At 42.0% G+C, this 23,534-nt stretch overlaps 1 protein-coding gene across 1 annotated transcript in view; it reads left to right on the top strand.

Annotated features, from left to right (window-relative positions):
- Nucleotides 1-23,534, top strand: part of SLC7A1 (solute carrier family 7 member 1) — a 52,937-nt gene that overhangs the window by 5,024 nt on the left and 24,379 nt on the right. Inside the window, exons 2-4 of the mRNA XM_066619805.1 lie at nucleotides 14,392-14,775; nucleotides 17,730-17,888; nucleotides 20,077-20,230. Coding sequence (XP_066475902.1) covers nucleotides 14,406-14,775; nucleotides 17,730-17,888; nucleotides 20,077-20,230 — 683 coding nt within the window. The 5' untranslated portion in view covers nucleotides 14,392-14,405. The remainder of the gene's footprint in view (nucleotides 1-14,391; nucleotides 14,776-17,729; nucleotides 17,889-20,076; nucleotides 20,231-23,534) is intronic.

Here is a 23,534-nt window from a genome sequence, read left to right as displayed (position 1 = left end):
GTGAGAAAGCACTTCTTTTTGTCTCCTGAAACTCCTGTGAGTTTGGAGTATTCTAAAATAATTCCAAAGGGGAGGTTGTGAGGAAAGACAAAGAGTACTGATGATGAACAGGAAACCTGCATGAGACACTCAGTTTAATAATAATAATAATAATAATAATAATAATTAATAAACTTTATTTTTATCCTGCCCTTCTCCCCAAAGGGACCCAGTGCGGCTCATTATGCTCATTAGTCTGTTTGGTGCATTAGCATGTAATTGGCCTTTCAATCTATCTTCCATGGTATCCTTATTCTTTTCCTTCACTTGCACGAACCTATTAACCATGACCAGATAGATTGAGAAAATAGTTTTGGGTAGTTTTCCAATTTCCTTATTTGCCTTTTGCAACTCTTCATAGCCAATAGGTCAGTGTGACCTGTTATAACATGCTACCTTATTCTGTCTTTGCTGCTACTGTATTTCCTATTCAGCATTTGATCTTTATTTCTTTCCATGTTTTTGTTTCAGATTCTCCCCCCCCCCCCCAAGTATTTCAGCTGTTGGAAAAAGTCCTGAAGCCCATTGTTCTTTGGAGATTATGCCAGCTGGATGACAGGCAAAACATTAAAACAAAGGAGTAACACCTCATGCCCCCCATATATAATATTTAAAAGTATAAACACACACTTGTGTCTGTGGAACTGATTTGTTCTCGTGTGTGGCAGCTACTGCCGTACGGAGCAGCTCAGTTTTATTTTGGACCTTTGTGCTTATATACTGTTTTTAAAAAAAAATAAAATTGCCCATACCATATGCTTACTTGCTGTTGTAGAAATATTGGCTTTATGTTTGAGAACAGCCACCATTTGTAGTGATTTAAAATAGGTTCCATGTGGTGGCTTGATATGTCAGCCTTCCCAAAGAACTTGAACTTTTAAGGAGAAGGTAACAGGAAATCTGTACAGAGTCTTTCTGTGCACTGATGGTTGACGCCATGTTGGGATCGATTGTTTGCTTACCTGAAATAGCTTTCCTCCTTCGGGCTGTGAGCCTGCACTGGGAAGCACTTCACCTCAAGTTGGAACAGTGGTTTGCTTGGTGAAAACAACAAACTGTGGGCTTGCGTGCTCTCCTCTTTCAAATGTGGGGAGGAGGTTTCAGGCTTCAGCTGGTGGTTTGTTACAAACTGCAGTTTCTTTTTAACTCTAGAAAATGTGATTTGCTAATACCATAGTCTGTTAACCAGCATGGATATCAAACCAGAATCAGATTTGATGAGACTGGAAACTGCAGCTTGTTACAAACCATAAAAGGAAGCTTTACATTTCCTTTCCTTGTGTGTGGGGAGTGCTTGCAGGTTGTGCTAGTTCAGGCTTATAACACAAATCCTAGGTTTTGACTTCTTGGATTTCTAAAATGCATATTTCCACTTCACTGATTCGTGGCAAATAGGACCTGATTCATCACTCATCTTGTTGAGTTTTACTCTGTTGATCTGTGCTTGATTCATTCCTGTAAAACTTAAATACTGATTTAATTAAGCAACCCTTCTGTGCTTATTTAATTAAGCAACCCTTCTGTGCTTATTTAAGTTGCTAATGAATGTGTAGAGAACAAAAGGAGGTGGGAAGAGAGAACTGGAAGGAACACATTAGTGTTTTGTTCACTGTGAATTTTGAATCCGATCATCTGAATAATTCTAATACTAAAATGCACACACACACACCAGGGCAATATAGCATTTTCTTCTCCCACTGTTTGATTTCTTTTTTTGGTAGTACCTTGTAATCTTGCACAAATCTTCGTGCACTTAACTGTTCTGTGGCGACGTGCTTTTTTTTTTTTGCCAACCCCTATCTATCTGACTGTGCAGATAAAGTCTACTTTCTATTTAAAGTCTATTTTCCTTCTAGCCAGTGTATGGAGATATGCGGGTGGAGTTCTGCTGCTCTTCAATTTCTTCTGCAAACTTGTCAGAGTCCAACTTAGCCACGCCTTGCTTTGTGAGAGGGAGGTTTTGTTCCTCATGGCTAAGAGGCACCCTAAACTGCGAAGGGATAGAAAGAAGTAGGCTTCTATTTCTGCTGTCATTGAAGAAAAAGGGCTGTTAACACTAGATTTATCCCATTTCTACCCAGCCTACAGGTGTGTACCCATTTGATCCCTGTTGCTTATATACAACCTTGGGCAGAGACATTTAAGAGCATTAAATTAGGCGTACCTATTTTCTAGACATGCTAATGTTCAGCTATTGCTAATTTTATTGCTTCAGATCCTAACCAGGCAAGTAACAATAACACGAATGACCAAACAGTTTCAAGCCAGGTAGTAAATGGTGGACTAATGTACAACTGGACTGAAAGGTTTCAGATTTCAACAGAGGGTTGAATCTGAAAGTTTCCTTTGTCCAGAAAGGAAGACACTTAGCTCCAGAGCAGGGGTGCCCAATATGTCGATCGCGAGCTACCAGTCGATCTTGAGGCGAAATGAGTAGATCGCAGGCTTCTCTCCCGTCCATGCATCCCTAGGAGTGAGCCCCTGGCAGGCTTGTGAGCCCAGGGAGGGAGCCCAGGGAGCCTAGGGAGTGAGCACCTGGCAGGCTCCTCCCTGGGAGAGGAGCCGTTGGCAGGCTTCTCTCCAGTCCATGCATCCCTGGGAGTGAGCCCCATTGACTCTACTGGGGCTGACTTACCTTTCCCCTGTTTTTGCACTGGTATGTATGGAGATCTGCCCCCCCCCCAACTTCCATCTGTTGGTTCTGTGTGCAAGGGGTTTTGCACTGGTCTTGCTGTGATGTCTATACAGAGATCTTCCCTCCCCCACACCTTTCCCCTGTTTTTGCACTGGTCTGTATAGAGATCTGCTCCCCCCCCCCACTTGTATTGGAATCGAGGAAGATCCTGTGAGGAGGTAGGTGTGGTGTCAGCAGTGGCTCCTTTAAGGGTAAGGCCTGGGCATCCAGCAGAGTGTGCTGCACAGCTGCAGCCACTTGAAGGCAATAGGGCCCTCAGGGATATAAGAGCACCTGAGGCGGGAAGGGCTCCACTTATTTATGTGAGTCAGCCTTTTCCTATATGAAGATCATTAAGTCCAAGTACCGTTCCACCATGACTGATGAACATTTGGAAGTGTGCTTGAGGCTGGCTGTCAGCAGCTACTGTCAGGACTATGCATCCTTGGCTGATTCACTTCAGTGCAAGTCATCAAAGTAAACTCAAGTAATTACAAAAAATGTTTATAGTTAATTATGTTGTGTTGTGCAATATTGGCTCATGCGGTTATGCAAGGTACACCAACATACATTGTACACATAAATGTTATATGTTATGATGGCGCGAACATTGTAAAAAAACTCTGGTAGATCTCCGGGCCTTGCTGGGTTTCAAAGTAGCTCTCGAGCCAAAAAAGTGTGAGCACCCCTGCTCCAGAGCAAGAAATCCTTAGGTGGAATTTTTTTCCTCTGGTTTTTGCATCCTCCAATCCTGGCAATTAAGACAGTGAGAGAGAGATTCTGACCAGTCTGGTATTCTGGCTAGATGCTAACCCTAGATCTGTGTCTTTTTGAAGATTGATTGGGTGTGTTTGCTTTGTACTTCCTTCCTGGTCTATGTGTTTGAGCTATAACAGCAGGCATCTCTGCATAAGTTTTGTGATCTGAGAAGGGAGCAGGCAGAAAAGAGTTACAAGGTCTGTACAAACGCACGCACGCATGTAACTGCTTACTGCAAAGCTGATGAAGGGGTCCTCATTCTTGCTGTTGCTGTTGGACAACATCAATAAAAAGGGAAGGCTTCAGCTTACGAAGGAGCATTATTGACTTTATGGAATATTTCATAGATCAGTTGACTAGCCAGTAGCTGACTAGTGATTAGTGTCCCCATACTGATAGAGTTTGAGCAACAGAGAAGAAGAGGGATTTATGAGCTTGGGAGTGGTTTTGATCTCTTGGTTGCATACATCACTGTCTGAGTTCTCTCTTTGGTATGTAGGAAAAGAATGCTCCTGTGCACCTTATAGGAAGAAGTTGTAAAGTTTTGTAAACCTTCCAGAATTGGTCATTCTGTAAGGGATATATGCACTGAAAGGTAAATACAGTGTCCTGTGTGATGCAGGTTGGATAAAGCAACAGAGCCAGGGAATGTTGTGTTTTCAAAGCGAACACTAAACAGTATAGTACAAAGGATTACATGCTAAGTAGAGAATAACCTCCAGTGCAGGCAGATGTGAATTTATATTATAGGAACCAAAAGAGCCAGGGTTTTGAAGAACCCTGGGCAGAGTAGCTAGTTCCACAGATGCTTGCATAAGAACTTGCCCATGAGTTCACAAGGAGAAGAATATCTCTGAATTCATTTTCATGTTTTTTGGGCAACATTCCAGTTCAACCTGTGCCTTTTGTGTCTCATTGTTTAAATTGGTGAGTCTACAAGCAGGGGTGTGTGTGTGGCTAGTAAAGGCATATTAAACTATGATGATTATGAAAGTCATAGATGTTCTGGGTGGCATCTCAATTAGTGCTTTTGCTTTTGGGAGCTCCTGCTGGAAACAGAAGGAGTGTTCTGCTCATGGAAGCACTAGTCAGGATTCTTCCTGACTATGCTAGTCTCCAAAGTTACTGTGACCAGGTTGCTGTTGAATAAATCTTCTAATGCACCATTGAGAGGGTATAGCTTGTATGTCTTCCTATTGGTGTAGCTCTACATTTGTTCCTTAATATCCATCTCTGCCCCCTCCCACACTGTCTGTATTGCCATTCTCTTATTTCAGACTTCAGAGAGGCTGAAAATTTTGACCAAACATTAGGTGTGTGAATCTTGGCCACATACCTTAATTGGGATTCAGTTACTTAACCTGAAACACCCATACTTGCTTCAAAGCATGAGCATGGTATGGTAATGTTCTCTGATAACTTTGTTTTCCAAAGAGCAGAATACAAGGAGTGTTCTCCAGTATGTCAGTGGTGTGCAAAATCCTTTCTCAAACTGCTTTTCATCAATAACTCAGTAATGACATGTATAGGAAGACTTGCATAGGGAGTGTTCCTGCATTATGGCTGCTTTGGATACAGCCTGAATCACTGACACCTTGGTTTCTGCATTTTTTGAGAAGAGAATTCAAGAGCACCAGCAACAGAATGGCAACTAGAACATCCATTCAGGAAATTTTATGTATTTAGGATTCAGCTTATAAAAGATGTTTTATGCCTCAGGTGATCTCCTTTTACCTCACTCTACTAAATGGGGAGAAAAACTAATTCTATTTTATTTTCTCTAAATGACTGCAGTTATAGTAAACATTATCATTATTTTATTATACCGGAGAGAGATTATTTTATCGAGTCACTATTTGCCTATTGGCAACAGTAAATAAGCTGGAGAAAAAGTAAACACGCTTTGAGGGCCCAATCCTATCCAACTTTCCAGCACCTGTGCAGCCCCAAGGTCAGGGAGCAAGTGATCCCTTACATTGAGGAGGCCTTCATGACTGCCCCCCTCCACAGGATGCAGTTGGCATGGCTGTATCAGCACTGGAAAGTTGGATAGGATTGGACCCTAAGTTTTGTCTTCCTTACCATTACTCTTGTGCTGCTGGTATTCAGAGCCAAATGGTGCAGCTATATTGCTGAAGCTAAGCAGGTGCAGGTCTGGTTAATGTCAGGATGGGACCTTGCCTGGGGATTCTCTAAATGCCATCTTGAACTTCGTGTATATGTATGTATATACATATATATAAATATGCAGTGAACCCAGATGTTGGAAAAATTAACGTTTTCTGCCTCATTAAAAACTATTCATACATTTTATATATTCTTGATGGGTCACAAGTTCTGCAGGTTTAATAAATATGCTGAGGTCCAGTATATAAGTATTTCCAGTAAAAACTTCACTATCCTCCACTTATTAACAGAAGCATGCTCCTTCTCTTTATTGTCCATTGTCTTGTAGAGTCCGCTTAAGTCAGCTTGTGAGAGATGCTTGTGGAGCTTGCATTCTTGATTTCCTTGGCGATAATACAACATTACATGAAATTTCTTGTTACTCGGATTTTAGGAACTAAACTCAGAGGAACTAACTCAGATCTAGTTCTCACTGATGTGGTAAATGCTGTATCTGGGCTATACCACTGTTAAGCCCAAGTAGGGCTCACATAATTGAATCCTTTGCCACATAAAAAATGTGATCCTCCACATAGGAAACAAGAAGAGTACTAGCCTTCCTGATCTGCTAGTTTTCTATGTGCAGAAAACCTATTTTTGCAGTCTGTGCTCAAACAACACAGATTTGAAACAGTGATAATCGGCCGCAGCATCTTTTGGGTATTTGCTGTACTGCCACAATAAGTGTTGTTGACTGTGGGCCCCTTTCATATTTCACCCTAAGGTTCCCATGTGTTCAGTGTTAACTTTTTAATAGTAAGCTTGAAATGTATCAACTGCTTCACCTCAATTTGTATTTTCCCTCTATCCTGCAAGTTTTAAATCTGCAGTGTTGCTATTATTTTCAGTTAGAAAACTGAGGAGTAAAATATATTCAGACTTGGGTTATCTTCCATACAGTGGCCTTTCTCAGTGTATAATTTAGATTCCTTACAAATGTATATGTAATATAAGTTTTGAAGAATATATAAATACGTCTAAAGAATGTGAAAAGTGTGTTAACCATAAATGAAGCTATGATCCAGCATGCCAAATGCATGATCAAGATTTATAGTTGCACTGTAGGTTTTGCCTCTCCAGTAAATTATAAAGGGATGCTATAAAACAATTACCACAGGGTGTCCACAAAGTCCCTATGCAGGCTTAAATGACCAATCCCAAATGACTTCAGTGTTAAATCTACACAGATCTCACATACTGGGACTTTGTGGCCACCTTGTAGATTGCCTTCTCTCTTTAGTTCTGATATAAAGTACCAGTTCAGCGAGCATTGTGACTTCATGGAGTCTACCTTTCCATTCTGTGGTTCTATGAAAAAAGATCACACAAGAATTCCCTGATGAAAAAAATGCCCTTACTCTAACATAGGGCTTTTCAAACTGGGGCATCACAAAACCGGAAGTGGAGCGCAATCGCTGCACTTTCACTTTTCAAGACCTGGGAAGCCCTGCAGACCCTCATGCAGGGCTCCCCATACCCCAGGAAGGCTGCTGCAGGGACTGGTGAGTGCATCCCAGTCCCTGCAGCCCTCTTAACAACGTGATCCTGGAGGTTGCGTTGCTGCCTCCCCCTACAAGAACTTACTGCGATTCAGACTCTCCCTGAAAGTTTGAAAACCTCTGCCCTAACACATTGAATCCTCCCATCCTAACTCATGTGGGCAAAGTTTGTGTGGGCTTTTTTTCTGGTTACTGCGTGTTACTGAGCACTCTGAACGTTGTGGACTTCCAGTCATGGGGAGAAATTCCCCATGTTCAGCATTTGCCAATGCAGACAAATGCTGAATGTCAGGAGAGCTGGACATAGAGGAAGAGCTAGCTAGTGCATCATTGTTGGCGGCATGGTTTGCCTGTGCTCTCTACAGGGAGCAAATGTCTGAGTAAGGTTTGTCACACTCACAATAACACAACAGGTTTTAGGAGAGACTCTTTGCTAGAATGTCTGAACATTCAGTTTAAGTTGAATGAGAACATTTTCCACCCCTCCTGAGCATTCTGAATCACTATTACAGATTGAGCCTCTTTTTTTTATATATACTTTATAGAAAACAGCTTTATTCAGCTGCCAATGTTGGCTTGCTCAACTAAGCACAGCTTGTTCTGAGTGCAACAGGAGCCTTATTGAAGTAAAGTTTTGTTGTGCTGACAAATTTAAGACTATTCTATTATATTAAAAGGGTAATGTGGGAGTCAGCCATCCTTGGCTCTGGGCTCTTGCTTGGACTTCCCACCTTAATGTTGTTCCTTGTAATATTTCTGCAGGATATAAACTACGTAGATTGTACTCAGATTATACTTCAGATTACACTCCTTGATGATTTACTTGTTCAGGGGATCAGGGTCGATCCATGACCTGGTGCCTGAGGCAGCATGCCAAATGCTGCCCCCTCTTGCCTGGTGTTGTGCCAGCTTCTACTCCTCTCATGCTCTAGCCCAGAGATTTTCAACCTTTTTCCTCTCACGGCGCACTGCTGCTTCCCGTGTTGTGCCGATGCTGTATGGCGGTTGGAGTGTCCTCTCCAGTGCGCGAAGCCTGGGTGAAGAAGGTATGGAGGATAGGCTGTTACCCATGCAGCAAATTCCCCCTCTCCACGTCGCTGGAATGGTCCAATGGAAAGGCAGAAGCCAATACGGTTGGTTCCAGCGGCGTCGCAGGAGTTGCCAGAGCGTGACTGTGTACCATGGCAATGCTTTCAAATGACTAACTGTTGAGTTCTGATGTTCTTGTCTACTAGATTATTGTTACAATGTAGTGTGTGCTCTAATTGTGTATGCTCAACCCTTGGGGGCTGGAGGATAAGAATAGGCCCTCAGTTTGGCTGCACTTGTGTAAGAGGCGACTAAACAGCCACTGGGTAGATGGGACTCGTTAGTCTGGGAAGGCAGCTCATCTGAGAGAAGGAAAACTCTGATCCCAAACCTCCACTGCCTTGTGGCTACATCCAGTTATGGAAAAGGCTTCAGGAGTCAACCTCGAGGCAAAATCCGGAGCCGGAGTCCCTGAGGCAGTTCATGGCTGAACACAGTCACGTTCTGGCAACTCCTGCGACACTGCTGGAACCAACCGTATTGCTTCTACCTTTCCATTGGACCATTTCAGCGACGTGGAGAGGGGAGATTTGCTGCATGGGTAACAGTCTATCCTCTATATCTACTTTACCCAGGCTTTGCGCACTGGAGAGGACACTCTGTTCCAGAACCACTATTCAGAGCACGATAGCATAGTCTTCCGAGACTGAAGGATGCCAACAAGGATGCTCTAAATGCCAGTACTGCAAAAAAAAAAAAAAAAAAAAAAATGACCTTCTGTTCAAGTGATGTCGCAATTTGAGTGGTTTGTTGCAAGTCCTGCAAAGGTGGGAGGTATAGTATTTGGACAAGAATGTGGTCAGAGTAGTTGAACACATTTCATTCCAGACTTCATTCCAGAAGGGGGAAAATGAATGCTGGACATTCTGGCTGGACAGATAAGAGGCAGAAGGAAAAGTTTTCGTAGTCTTGCAACAAAACAATGTCTTCTATTATATACAGTGTCTTTCAACATTGTGCAAGTAGCTCAGGAAATCTGAGAGATGTTGAAAGCTTGAGGGGTGTGTGTGATCCGCAACAGGAGAATAAATATGCAAGTGTTTAGGACAGGCACCTTTATGATTTTATGCTTTTATTATTTCATACTTTTTAGTCACTTTTTACAGTATGTAAGTTGGAATTCACAAAGTGATGGACAAAGATTAAAACCACAAATGGCAATTTAAGAACTTCACAGAGAATTCAAACAACTTTAAAATGATAGAGTGAAGCAACTATCTTTGCCTGAAAAATTATTTGAAAACACAATTCAACAACAGTCAGAAAATACCTTAAGAAAGGTGTTGTTAAGTTCCTAGCCCAAGGTATAATGGGGACCACTGGAACGCCCTTGGTAAAGAGTTCCAAGGGGAGGCACTGAAAAATGCAAATTTAACCACTGTACACAAACAGGACATCAAACAGGGTTTTATTTGCAAGTGAGAAGGTGTATGTAGGAGCACTGTTTGGCCAATGCTTTTGCTCACGCTTACTCTTCTCCAGCTTCTTACTCAGTCTCTAGTCTTTGTGTCTCTCCTTTAGTTTGTTTTCATCCTATCAGTTATGATGCTGCTGCTGCAGAAAAGGGAGGAACTGCTAGTGTATCTCTGGGCCACCACAGCAGTTGGTGCACTTCATGATCCATAAAGACACTGCCGTTTACTGAAGGTATTCAATGTCTTAACTCCTCCCATGTAGCATTTATTTATACTAGAGATATAGTGATCACTCTGTGTTTAAAATTCTTACTTTAAACACTGTTATTAAAATTCTGGATGGAACAGGGGGTAGGTCAGGAACAGAAAATGGATTCTGGTGAGCTTTTGCTGGATCAAGTGACTGGCAGAGTCTCATGGCTTTTGGCATGTCGGGAGCAGTGTCTGATGTGCCATGGGTTGCCCCTGGTAGGACTAGGTATGGAGCAGTAGGAGGAAAAACAGTTTCTGATCAAAATACCTGGTTTATTCAGCAAAATCATACTCAGTGGGCAGGCAGCCCCATCAGTGGTGATTTGGACCGAGCCAGTCTTGGATATTGTGTTGATGACGCAATCACTAACTGGTTGGATGATGGGCTTCAGCACATGCACTGAAGTTCACCCTTGAGGTCTTGCTCTGTGATGAACATGGAACATCGCTTTCAATTTGCCCAGTTCATAAGGAGGGATGTGTGTAGCATCAGATCATTTTCAGGGTGGAGGAAAGCTGATGGTTTAAAACAAAAATTAAATCACGTGCTGTTGTTGTTCATCTGTGGAATTCCCCCCTGGCTGAAGTTAGAATTGTTTCTTCTGTGCTAGCATTCCAAGGGGAAGTTAAGACTTTTAGCTCCACTGGGTGTTTACTTGTTTAGTTTTCGTTCCTGCTTTGAAGATTTGTGGCTCTTAATGGTTATAGTGCTGCTTTTCTGATTTGATGGTGTGGGGGTGTGTGGTTCTTGGCATAGGCCACCAGGGGCTTTTCACCAGGGGAAAGATGCTGTACATACACATGTGTGCACACATACACACTTAATGCTCTCTCTCTCCTGGTTTAATGCTAACTACCTCAGCTCTACAATTTCCTTGGTTCTTGAACCGTACTTATTTGCCCCCAATAAACCAGAGCATTTCATTTGCATTTTAGAAAAACAAAATGCTGTAATAGTAACTCTTTAGCTTTCACATCAAGTTCTGTGCCTTTAGACTAGTTCTGAACAAAGGCCTCCTTGAACACGATTTGGGTTTATTACTTTTGTGTTTCTGGGGTGGGATTGAGGCAAGGCAGGACTATTAAGCAATATTAAGCATTATACAGTATTAAGCAATATACAGTAAGAAGCAGAAATGAAACAAAGCAGCTACAATAGTTGTAAATTAACATGTTTTAGTGGTTAGATTACTCTGCTAGTCCTATGCATCATTGTTTAGGAAACGTGGTCAATGGCAGAGTTGGCCCAAGACCTCTTTGATGCTTAACATGATATGCTAAATGCTGCCCCCTCTTACTTGATGTACCAGCTTCTGTTCCTCACATTCTCCAAAAGCTCAGCACTCTTCTCCCTCCCATATTCCTTTTCCACTCTGACCCCTCATTTCTTTTTCAATCCAAGGAGTAGAATGAGGAGCAATAGCAGTGGCAAGTAGGTGGACAGAGATGAGCACCCCCCCCTCCCTGAACCAACCAACCAATTGGTCTAAGTAGCCTTTTTTTCCTTGGTGATCTTAATCACCCTGGTCTATGGGCATTCTGATTGTTGGGGAATACCAAGCACATCCTGGCCAATTTGTTATCTTCTGAAGGCTCAAATTGTTTTGCTCTTCTGTGTTGTATTGACAGTGGACCAATTACATTGATATATGCTCACGGAGCTAATTGATAGCAGAACACTGTAGGAAATATCTTCATCAGATTTGATGACTGCTGCGGCAGTGACCTGGTTGATCTCCTGTAGAGATATAAAGATAGGACACCACCATGGTATTCCTGGGGCAAAACAGATCTTTCTAGATTTATGAAGATTCTGATGTTGCTAAGTGTGACAGTGGGTAGATAGGATACCATGCTTGATTTATTTGCAAAAACTGAATGAATGTGGCATAACTTTTCTAAAATAAAAGGCCTATATGTAAATTGGAGGAAGTCATGTCTGATTATTATGTATCCTGATATTTATTATAAATTTCTGGGGTAATTGCTGATTTTGCAGATAAGCACTACACACAGCAAAGGTATTTCAAAGGGAATGCGTCATTCCTTAATTGGTGGAGATTCCTCTTTTATACAAAAAGTACATTTTTGGTCCTGTGAAATGTATTCATCTCTTGTGATTTTTTTTCAGGATCAAAACCATCTATTTAGCTTTGGATTAGTAACTGGATCTATGTAAAATGGATATATAGAATTGAAGGCAGAGGTTAACAAAAGCTGTTTCACAAGCAATGGGGAACATCAGTGGAGCCATGTGATACGACCACTGCCTTATACTGTTCAAGCTTTCTCCTGTGTGGATGAAGGAAAATAGACTCAAGGACTTGACTTGGGCTCCAAGGACTTCTCATCAAAACCTTGGATCCCGAGGACCTGGGTCCTGTGTAGTTGGGGATTAGTTCAGGTCATTGCTGCAGGAACTAATGGCTGACAACAGGTGACTGAATTATTGTTGGCAACTTGTTCAGCATTTCCTACTGCCTTACAATGGTTATCTTATTTATCCTCCTAATCTGCAAAGTAGGTTTAGTCTGGAAATTGTTTTGCTAAAGGTCACCTGCCAATCTTCTTGGCTGAAGGAGCAGGTTATCTAAATTGAGATCTGTCTTGCTTGGGCCAATATAATTTGCCCTTCTTAAGCAAAAGGAGCAACAGTGGTCCTCAGCGAGACTTGCACAATCTTTGGATTGCAGTCATTGTGTGATAATCTTCTTGTATGACCTCCTTTCTTCATCTCTCTGAAGTAACTATTTTCATTCAGGCCTACACATCATAAGGCTCAAGGGCTGATTGTGACCCCCTGCAGAAATTCCAAATACTCATTGTTCAAAAATATTCTTTAAAAGTCAGTGAAGCAGAACTTCCTTTAAGAAAAAGCACATTGATTTGTTCCTTGCATGGATTGTTTTAATGTTGCTAGCTTTAATAGTACTTTCCATCATTTCCATCCTCATAATAGTGCTTTCAATCATCATTTGTTGGTGGGCTAACCTAGCTCTTTGTCAAGCACTGAGAGCACTGATGGTGTTATATAATGTTGAAAAGACACCTTGGTTTTCTTTAGAGAGAGGGGGTGGAGTATGGCATTGGGTATGTTGTGATTCTTTGGTAGACCCATATGATCTTCCTTTTATTATGGAGTGATAGTGACTTGCCAGGGTAGTGTTGTGGTTGGAATGCCTAAACCAGTGTAAAAACCTCAGTCAACCCCAAAGCTCACTGGGCAAGTTGTTCCCCATTTTTTGTGAGGCGAAAACGCATGAACACTGGAATGCTGTGCAACTTGGTTGAGGCACAACTAATAAATGATAGGGCACATCTAATAAATGATAGTTGAGGAGTAAACTGAACAGGAACTTCACTGTTAGCACAATAGCTGCACAACAGCTCTGTCCATCCCTGACCAGTTGAGGCCAGTTGAGGACCAGTTGAGGCTATTCAGTGTACATGGCTGGCTTCCTGTGCTGGTTGGTCTTAGCAGAAAAGGTCAAGCTTTAGAACAGTGATTTTGGGAGTGTGTGAAGCTGCCAATAAGAGATACCTTAGGGTTTAGTTAATGGGAAGGCTATTTAAAAAAAAAAAACAGAGGGGAACTAGAATATCTGACCCTCAAATGTAGACTCAACTTATTAAATAAACAACCTTTCAAGTTTCTTTGATAAATAACCATTTTTCCTCAGCTACTCCCTCCATATAATCAAGAACATGGAAACTAACATGAAGATTAGTGGTCCCCTTTCATCCTTAATTGAGATATCTGTCAAACTATTATCTTTCTTAAAGGTCATATTTTTTCCCCATCTGCTGTTGCTGAAATAGAAGTTGAAAAGCCAGGATTTATATTCATTTGTTTCTTATGTAGCAAAGCTGTAGAGTGGATTAGTTGGAGCTGGAAAGCTGTGCACATCACTTTAAGCATTGTGGGAGAGGTCTAGCTTGCATTGGGCTCATTTTTAATCAAACTAGGAGGTGATGTGCCAATCCATCCTCCCTATGCAATCTTCTGCCCCAAGTTGCATCTTGCCATGACTGTATTGGGTGTGATTAAAAGCAACAAGGCACTGTGTGTTTTGTGTATGGTGACACTAGAAAACATTGCTAGCTTGAAGACAAGGTCAGGTCTGCTGTTCAGTACAGTGTGCTGGATTGTAGGCTAAGTGTCCAGAACTTGCCAAAAGTAAGGCTTGTAAGTATTTGTTTCTCTATGCCCTAAATTGCTATAGCAATAAATACACAACTTATTGTATCGTATTTATAATGCTTTTCCTCAGAAGTAAAATATTTTTCCCATTGTGTTTTTCCTCTTATGTAGAAAAGTAAGGTGGTTTTCTCTTCAATTAAAAAGTTTTATTGCAACAGTTTGGGAACCCTTGCTTTCAATGAATGGTGTAAAAATATATTTTTATTTACACACACACACACGCGCGCGCATCGACTTCCACCAGTACCACTGAAGGTTCGAACTGGCATTGATTAAGTTGTTTCATTTCTCTTTCAGGTTTAATTGAGAAGATGGGTTGCAAGGGGCTTGTCAGTTTTGGAAGCCAATTATTTCGTCGGAAAGTGGTAGACTGCACAAGAGAAGACAGCCGACTCTCGCGTTGCCTCAACACATTTGACTTGGTTGCGCTTGGTGTAGGCAGCACACTTGGGGCAGGAGTTTATGTGCTTGCTGGGGCAGTGGCTCGAGAAAATGCGGGACCTGCGATTGTCGTCTCCTTCCTGATTGCTGCTCTGGCTTCTGTGCTGGCTGGACTCTGCTATGGGGAATTTGGTGCTAGAGTTCCAAAGACTGGATCAGCTTACCTCTATAGTTATGTGACTGTTGGTGAGCTCTGGGCATTCATCACTGGCTGGAATCTAATTCTTTCTTATGTCATTGGTGGGTATTTTTGATGCCATTGCATTGTTTAATCTAAAATACACATTTGGATCTGTGGACTATTTGTATAAGATGTGTTTTTAACAGTAGTTTCCTTTTTGAGAGTTCAAAGCCCATTGTAAAAGTTATTATGTTGACCTAGGAAATGCATAATATATTTGGATAAGCAGGAGTGGTTAACCGACTGAAATAGTGGGTGAGAGAATGCCATTACTTTAGGAAAAAAGACTGTATTTCAAACCAAAATTAAGCTTGCTCATGCCCATTGAAGAAATCAACATATCTTGAGGTGCTTAATTCTGCTAGATTGTGGCACAAGCTTCTGTCATTGATGTTGAGAGAGACTTTTGAGTGCAGTTGCCCCATTCTGCCTGTTAGCCCACTAAATGGACTGGGCCCTCTGTGCAAAAGGGTGTTGTGCTTATGGATTTTTTTTGTTGAATATATCAAAATATACAAATGGTCAACAAGGGCATCTTTGACCACCTGTTTGGTCAAGGGCATCTTCTCTGGTGAGAAGACTCAATTCAGACCTCCTCTTAAAGAGATAAGCTGTGGGGCAATGTAGATTGGCTCTCATGCATCTGTGAAACTAGGCAAATATACAGAGTGGACAAAAATATGTAATTGGCTAAATTTATCTTGTTGAATATTGAGAAATTGGCTTTCCTAGCAGCAAATTTAGCATCCTTGCAGGGAAATACACGTTTATTGGCTCATATTAATTTTGAACATTTTTTAAAATGTCCACACAGCAAGCTTAATTTAACGTGGTATGGTTAACAGTGCATTACCTACAGGAGCACTTTAGGGAATTCTGCGTCATTATAGCAATTGCACCTAAAATGTCCTTAAAGTGTTCCTCTGCAGTTATGGAATACAGCTGGGCAATACTGATTCTTGTCTGAATTGATATCCCAACAATTTGTAGTACAGTCTTCCAGTGGGCAGTTTTGTAGTGTGTATCAATCATTCAGATATGTTAAAGGGAAGGGGAGGGTAGAGGTTAATGGTGTTTTTTTAACTTCTTTGCTGAAACACAGCATGAATTTATTTGCAGAAAGAAATAGGAGTGTTGCTGTTAGTTGGGTGCGGTGGCAACATATGTTGAACTTCAAAAGCTCCCTATTTATTTACATCTCTTTGGTGTCCATGTGTATCAGTTTAGGAATTTCCTTGCTTTGTTGGCGTTTATAAGACCACAGCTCTTGCTGATCAGAGAACCTACAAGTAATCATGCATTGCTTTTTCATGTAGAATTTTCTCTGGGTCAAGGTTTTCCTTAAAGTGTGAAGTTATTCAGCTCTTATACCATTATAACTTATAGTTGGGCTTAGCAAGCCAAGCTATTTTCTGAAAATATCAGGAAATTGCTCTGTTTATTATGAACCCAACTACAAGTCAAATTGAACCCTTTGATGCCCCAGTGACATCATCCGGACCATAACTGTGTCTGTTCTCTCCCCATTTGCTTATCTGGCTACTGCAGCAGCAGGAAAAAATGGGAAGGAGATCCTTTTTCCACCCTCCGCCACCTGGGGAGCTTCAGTGACTCACAGCCCAATCTTAACTAAGTTCCCATGCAGCGATGCAGTGGCGCTGGCATGGGCTACACTACATCCTGCAGGGAAAATTTGGCTGCTGGAGGTCTCCTCTGGGTATGGGGACATTTCTCCCCTTGCCCTAGTGAAAGCCTCAGCAGCCACAGTGGTTCAACTTGGATCTGTGCCAGCAATATCTCTGGCACAAGTCCAGGTTGATCCATGCAGGCAGACTGAGCCCAGGAAGGGGGATAGGATCCGGGTTCCAGTCTGCCGTTCCCTGCCCTTTTCCACTCCTCCCCCCAGCAGGGCTCTTTACAAAGCAGTGCATATTTGGTGATTGGTCAGCCAACTGTTAATCCAAGCTGGTTGCCATAATATTTATTGAAAAGATTTATACCTCACCTTTCCCATGCCAGAGCACATGCCCAAGGCAGCTTACAATTAGCAATTAATATACACAGTATATAAAAACAGTAAATGAAACCATAATAGGATGGAAGGCAGTGGCATGATCCCCAGGATTGCGCTGCTCAGGGTGCACCCAAGCCCCTGCAGCCCTCTGAGTAGCGCAATCCTGGGGATCGCGCTGCTGCCTCCTCCCTGCCTCCAGGCTGAGGGAGAAGGCAAATGCTAACTGAGAAGGCAAATGCATGGAGCCCTGTAGAAAGTGAAATTGAGCCATATCGCATGTTTATTCATGAGTAGGTGAACTTGCCTTAGTCCATTGGAAAGGGCAGGCTGAGAGGAGTTCAACATCAGAATAGTCCCTATCCGATGAATGCAGCCCCCTAAAAACACCAAAGAAGGAAGTCCCTCCAACCTGACAATCTATTGAACCCTGCGGAGAGGTAAACTAAGCTACGCATTTGCGTTTGCTCGCACATAAGCAAACATGCCTTGACTAGTGGTCAGGTCAGGCAAAGAGGAATGCAAGGCTATCAGAATGGTCCTGATCTTATTAAAATGAGCTCAGCAAATGCTCCAGAAGACAGCTTCCATAAAAGGAATAAAACAGAGGCTTGAGCTGGTAAGGTGGATTTTTTTTCTTCCTTGTAAATCTAGGTGGGTCCTGATAGTGATTTGGTTTAAATATCTTAAATTGAACTGGGCACTGTGTAGAGTTGAAAATCTTACTGATTTTTGTGTGTGTGTGTGTGTGGGGGGGGGTGTTATTTCAGGCAGGCAACAGAGAAAATTCACTTGGTGGAACAGGGCTGGCTTCCCCTTATTTAATTATATGTTTTACTTTAATTTATAATTCATTTTAATTTACTTGGTGATGTCACTTGTGGCTTGACATCATTTTCAGTGGGTCATGGACAGATTGTCATTCTAAAAAGTGGGTTTGAACCATTGACCTAGACCCAAACCATGAAATTATAACACCTTCTGATTTTTGCTCTATGACAGGAACGTCAAGTGTGGCCAGAGCATGGAGTGCAACGTTTGATGAACTTATAGGCAAGCACATTGAGACATTCTTTGTACAGTACATGTCTATGAATGCTCCTGGTGTACTTGCAAAGTATCCAGACGTCTTTTCTGTTCTTATCATCCTCATCTTAACAGGTAAAGAGGGGGAGGAGAAACTTGTTTTGTGAATTTTCTGGATTAAAAACGTTTTTAATCCAGAAAACGTGGTACCCTTCTGCAGTCTCATTGTGTAGTTTTGCAGGAAGAGCAAAACACATGCATTTATTTTGGACCGTTTTAAAAAACTTCTTTGTTGCTGTAAGTGTAGGGTTGGTCTACTGAGCAGTTGTAGGGTTAGGACTGCTGTTGCTTGAAATTGCTTTGATAAAGATAGTGCAGGTAACAAAGATTGGTGCCACATGTGAAATATGCAAAGTGAGTGAGAGCCACAGGTTTGAAGGGCTTGCAGGTCGGAAGTCTCTTGAGATGGCAAAGGAATTCGGATTTGTTACGCTTAAGTCTTACCTTTGTAATCTGCCAGTTCATATAGTTCTCCATCCAGGAAGATGTGGGGAAAGACAGAACTGCCATCACCCGGGTGGATGGCTGTTTGTTTTAGAAGAGTCAAAACATTAAAATATGCTTTTTTAAAAGAATGAAAACACTGAGCTTTGCATGTAAGATGTGCTGAAATTGAAACCAATGTTGTGTTTAGCTGAAGCCAAGAGCTTTTTTTTTTTTTTTTTTAAAGACATGAAATCTACACAATTTTAGCATTTTGTGAGCTGGTCTTCTGAATGGCCTCAAGTCATATTAAAATCACCATTCACCAGATCTTGAATCATGTCACTTTTTGCAGGTTTTCCCAGGATATAGACTGCAACCAGAGTGCCCCTTTAGAAAGTGTACGCTTTAGAGCTTCTCATTCTTCCACCCCCAATAGCAGCTCATCTTTTATTAGGAACTACTGCAGAAAACATGGAGTTGCAGTGTTCATGTGAACAGATCCATACACTGAAATGAATGAATATTCATTTGGCCTTTGCAAAATGAAAAATAGTTGCATGAGTTAGCTCTAAAAGAAAAACACACCCACGTTTCTCTATAGCCTCATGCTTCTGTGCTGAAAACATTTTAGACATTTCCTTCTCTTGCATATGTCTCTCAGTAGGTTTCAAACATCTGGGTCCCTTACCATGGGAGAACCTTTTGTGAAATTATAGGATAATCTCTTGCCATGGAGCTCAGTGCAGTTTGTTTTCATAAGTACTGGAACTCCATGTGGAAGGCTATTAACTTGTATTTCTGCAGTTAACTAAAACTTCATCTGAATTTGAGAGTTTTACATTGATTTTCTTCACATACAATACAAGGGAGGACACCAGGATGCAAGTCTCTTGTTGTCTTTTGTGCTCCCTGAGGCATCTGGTTGGCCATTGTCAGATACCGGAAGCTGGACTAGATGGGTCTTTGTCCTGGTCCAGCAGGGTTGTTCTTATGTTCCTAAATCTTTGGAATATTCCTTTGGAATAATCAACTGGGAGACTTGTTGGGCCTCATCCTTTTGCCGACATCCTAAATTTTGTTCAGAAGTTACTGCAGAGTACAGCTAGCAATGGGGATTTTCACAGTTTAGCCAGGTGCCTTCATGCTACCCTCACCCTCTTAAAAACCAGGCTTTGCCATTTCTTCAGCCATGAATTGGCATGGCTCACAATACTTGACAAGAGTTTTATTCACTTGAGGTCACACGTGCACTCAAGTGAGCAGTATCATACGGGAGTGCTTGAGATTTTTCCTTACCACAGTAGAGGGCTCTTTGGCCTGGCCATTGTGAAAATGCTTCAGGCTTGTCTTCTCCTGTTCCCTTCTCGTGTCTTGGTTCATGGTAATGGAAGTTTACTGTTATAATCACTTAGTTCGCCTGTTTCAGACAACATGGGAAACTGGTTATTATGAATCAGGAAGAGATGGTGGAAATACAAGGGGAATACAAGAGAATACAAGGGGAAAATGGAGTAGCCTGGAGTACTTTCATAACTGTGCTTTGGCTGTGATTTCTACAAGTTTTTGGCTGTGCTACACAAGTCTTTAAAAACAGAAATTTTGGTATTACAGTGAGGTTCTTTGCTGAAAAGGTCATGTCACTTTTTTGTGTACCATCGTTTTGCAGTTATTGTGCTCAGTGCAATTCACAAGTGAAATGACAGTAACAATAATGTGGCTTATCTGTCAGCCACTTATCCAGTCAATCAAGATGTTGACACTCTTCGCCAGGAAAGCACTTTGCCTTTTGTCATTGATGATGTTTGAAATGTCTAATTACCTGCTGTAAATTTTCCAGGGCTCCTAACTGTAGGTGTGAAAGAATCTGCAATGGTTAACAAAGTGTTCACCTGCATCAACGTTCTCGTCTTGTGCTTTGTGATGGTGTCCGGCTTTGTGAAGGGATCAATAGAAAACTGGCAGATCCCAGAAAACATCTCAAGCCTTCACAAGTATGTGTCAGCTTCATTTTACATGAGATAATATAGATATGTGAGTTTTTGTGTTGGTGTGTCTTGTATATGGTCTTATTTACTTAATTTGTAGAATTGAGGAAAATATATTTTTTAGAGCATGTACTGGTTCACATATTTTGTTCTTTCCCCTCCCTGGCCATTTTTTTTAAAGCTCTGTGAGCTGATTCCATCATTTCATAGAGCTGTGATTTGTGTTTAGTGCTGCTGCTGCATGGCTGGTGAATGTGCAAATGCTCCTATAATAGTGATGACACTTTTTTTAACCTCCACTACATTGGGAATTCTGGCAGCCATATATACTCAATGTTCCATGTGTCAAAGCCATCACCTTTGCTTTGGCTCAGCTGATGTGGGAACCCAGCCGCAGCCCCATCTATCCCTCGAGGCAGCCATGCATGTGGATTGGCCAGAAATGTGGCTCAGATTCTGCAGATGTCATTCAGCACTTGCTCAGTCTGCCATTAAAGTGAAACATGACAAATGGCTTTTAAGTTGTAGGTATAGAAGTTTAGGCTGGATGTGACACATAACTAGCAGGCAGCATGAGCAGAAGACCTGACTGTCATGCGTAGCTAAAGTTTCCATCCCTCTACTGAAGAGTTGGTTCTGTATGAAGGCAAAACCCCTCAGAAATGCTGCTGCTGGCCTGATTATTTCCAGCCACAGAAGGATACTCCCTTAGCTCCTTCTAAGCAGTACTGTGAAGGTTCTTAGCAACCCTGCTGGGCCACATAGAGGCCTTTTTGTCTCTGTTCTGGCTCAGAATGCTGGCCACTACCCTGCCTTTTTGGGTGGAGAGCTCCTCTGGAGTCATTTCCAGGAACAGACCCTGATCAAGGGCTGGATGATGTAATTCTGTCTTAAGACTGAGCCACCTTAGAACCATTGAGAAAATGGAATTTGCAGGTAAAACCAAATTTTCCCATTTTCTTGCCCGCTTTACTTTCACTATCCCAAAACCTTTTATTTCCAACAGTACAGGTCCTTGGAAAAATCTAACTTGCTTTAAGGAATCATGGTTATAGTAGTATAAAGATGCTTTGCCGTTTCTTTCCAAGCTGTACATTAGGCTCCCTTCAAACACATCTGTTGGATAGCATGATCCAGTCCAGATTTAGAATCTGCTGCTGGATTTGTGTAATGATGCCTCTCAATTATTCTAGAATCAGTTTAATGGGTCTGTGAAATGTTTAGAAATTTTTTTTAATGGTTTTATCTCATAGTTTTAGAAGAGAAGTGCATAATATGAACCTTTCCAAGTGCTCATTGCTTAATTGGAGCTTTGTAGGGTTGGCTTGTATGTTGTGGATACCATGAGGAGTCCCTTTTAAATTGCAGCAAAATGGCAGCAAAATGGCAGATGCGCTTCAATGTCAGTAAGTGTAAAGTCATGCACATTGGGGCAAAAAATCAAAACTTTAGATATAGGCTGATGGGTTCTGAGCTGTCTGTGACAGATCAGGAGAGAGATCTTGGGGTGGTGGTGGACAGGTCGATGAAAGTGTCGACCCAATGTGCGGCGGCAGTGAAGAAGGCCAATTCTATGCTTGGGATCATTAGGAAGGGTATTGAGAACAAAACAGCTAATATTATAATGCCGTTGTACAAATCTATGGTAAGGCCACACCTGGAGTATTGTGTCCAGTTCTGGTCGCCGCATCTCAAAAAAGACATAGTGGAAATGGAAAAGGTGCAAAAGAGAGCGACTAAGATGATTACGGGGCTGGGGCACCTTCCTTATGAGGAAAGGCTACGGCGTTTGGGCCTCTTCAGCCTAGAAAAGAGACGCTTGAGGGGGGACATGATTGAGACATACAAAATTATGCAGGGGATGGACAGAGTGGATAGGGAGATGCTCTTTACACTCTCACATAATACCAGAACCAGGGGACATGCACTAAAATTGAGTGTTGGGCGGGTTAGGACAGACAAAAGAAAATATTTCTTTACTCAGCGCATGGTCGGTCTGTGGAACTCCTTGCCACAGGATGTGGTGCTGGCGTCTAGCCTAGACGCCTTTAAAAGGGGATTGGACGAGTTTCTGGAGGAAAAATCCATTATGGGGTACAAGCCATGATGTGTATGCGCAACCTCCTGATTTTAGGAATGGGTTAAGTCAGAATGCCAGATGTAGGGGAGAGCACCAGGATGAGGTCTCTTGTTATCTGGTGTGCTCCCTGGGGCATTTGGTGGGCCGCTGTGAGATACAGGAAGCTGGACTAGATGGGCCTATGGCCTGATCCAGTGGGGCTGTTCTTATGTTCTTATGTAAATTGCTCTGCATGAAGCAAGGGTCCACTAGGGTGTGTGGCTCTAACCTGTTCAGTGTGTGCACATACATGTACCCAACACTCCCCACCTGGTAGCTTGTTGCACCCTTACTGGGCAGGCATGGCGTGATGATAAAGGTAGGTGGCAATGTGAGTATTAGTTTCTTCCTCCCGTTCTTATCACTATAGCCCCTAGCATCCTAGATGCTTTGGTTTCGGGTTGAGAAAGTGCTTGGCTGAACATGTTTTCCTCTGTTCCCACCCCAGAGGTCAATGGGTTTCTTTGAGGACTCCTGGGAGAATCTCCCTTGACTGTACCTGGACTTGCTTCAGTCCAAAAGTTCTCTTGCAAAAACCTAGAGTTTTGCGTGTGTGAGTTGCATAACAATGTTAAAATTTTTGGAAGCGAGTTTCAAGGCTTGCAGCTGTCAATGGGGAAGTGGGTCAAGTCAGCCAGGACCCTCCAGGCATCATGGGCTCCTGGAATGCGCTCAAGTAGGCCTCCCCTCTGAAGCTAGTTCCAACATTAACATAACCATTTCACATGTAGTGTTGTCTCTGCTTTTCTAGTAATTCTAGCTATAGCAGTGTAAATCCTAAATAAATATTTTATATAGTAAATGAAAAAAATAATGAATTAACAGAACAAAATGAGCATGGTATCCGACCGGTTCTTTTCCAGCTTGGAGCCAAGGCACTGTTGAACACATAATGAAAAGAACTTAATCTTGAGTTGACTTGGAACAAAATCTGTTGGCAACTGCATATGATTATTTTGGATCCAACAAGCAGGTTTTGCCAGGCTTGGACTCCTGAGGACATGAACCATTCAGTTCAGAAACTAATGCCTTGAACTAAGTACTTCTGAAATGAAATGTTCTGTTGATTTTAGTGTCATGCAGTGTGCAAATCTCAAGGTGAACTTCTTCAACACTACATTTCGTGGCCTAAACCTTTGAAGCAACAGGCAGCTGTCCAAAGCATAGAACTCTCCCTGTAACTTACAGAGT

The sequence above is a fragment of the Tiliqua scincoides genome, chromosome 3 (assembly GCF_035046505.1).
Source record: "Tiliqua scincoides isolate rTilSci1 chromosome 3, rTilSci1.hap2, whole genome shotgun sequence".
Lineage (NCBI taxonomy): Eukaryota > Metazoa > Chordata > Lepidosauria > Squamata > Scincidae > Tiliqua > Tiliqua scincoides.
The sequence above is the reverse complement of the archived record's forward strand: the minus strand, read 5'-3'. Positions and strand labels throughout refer to the sequence as shown.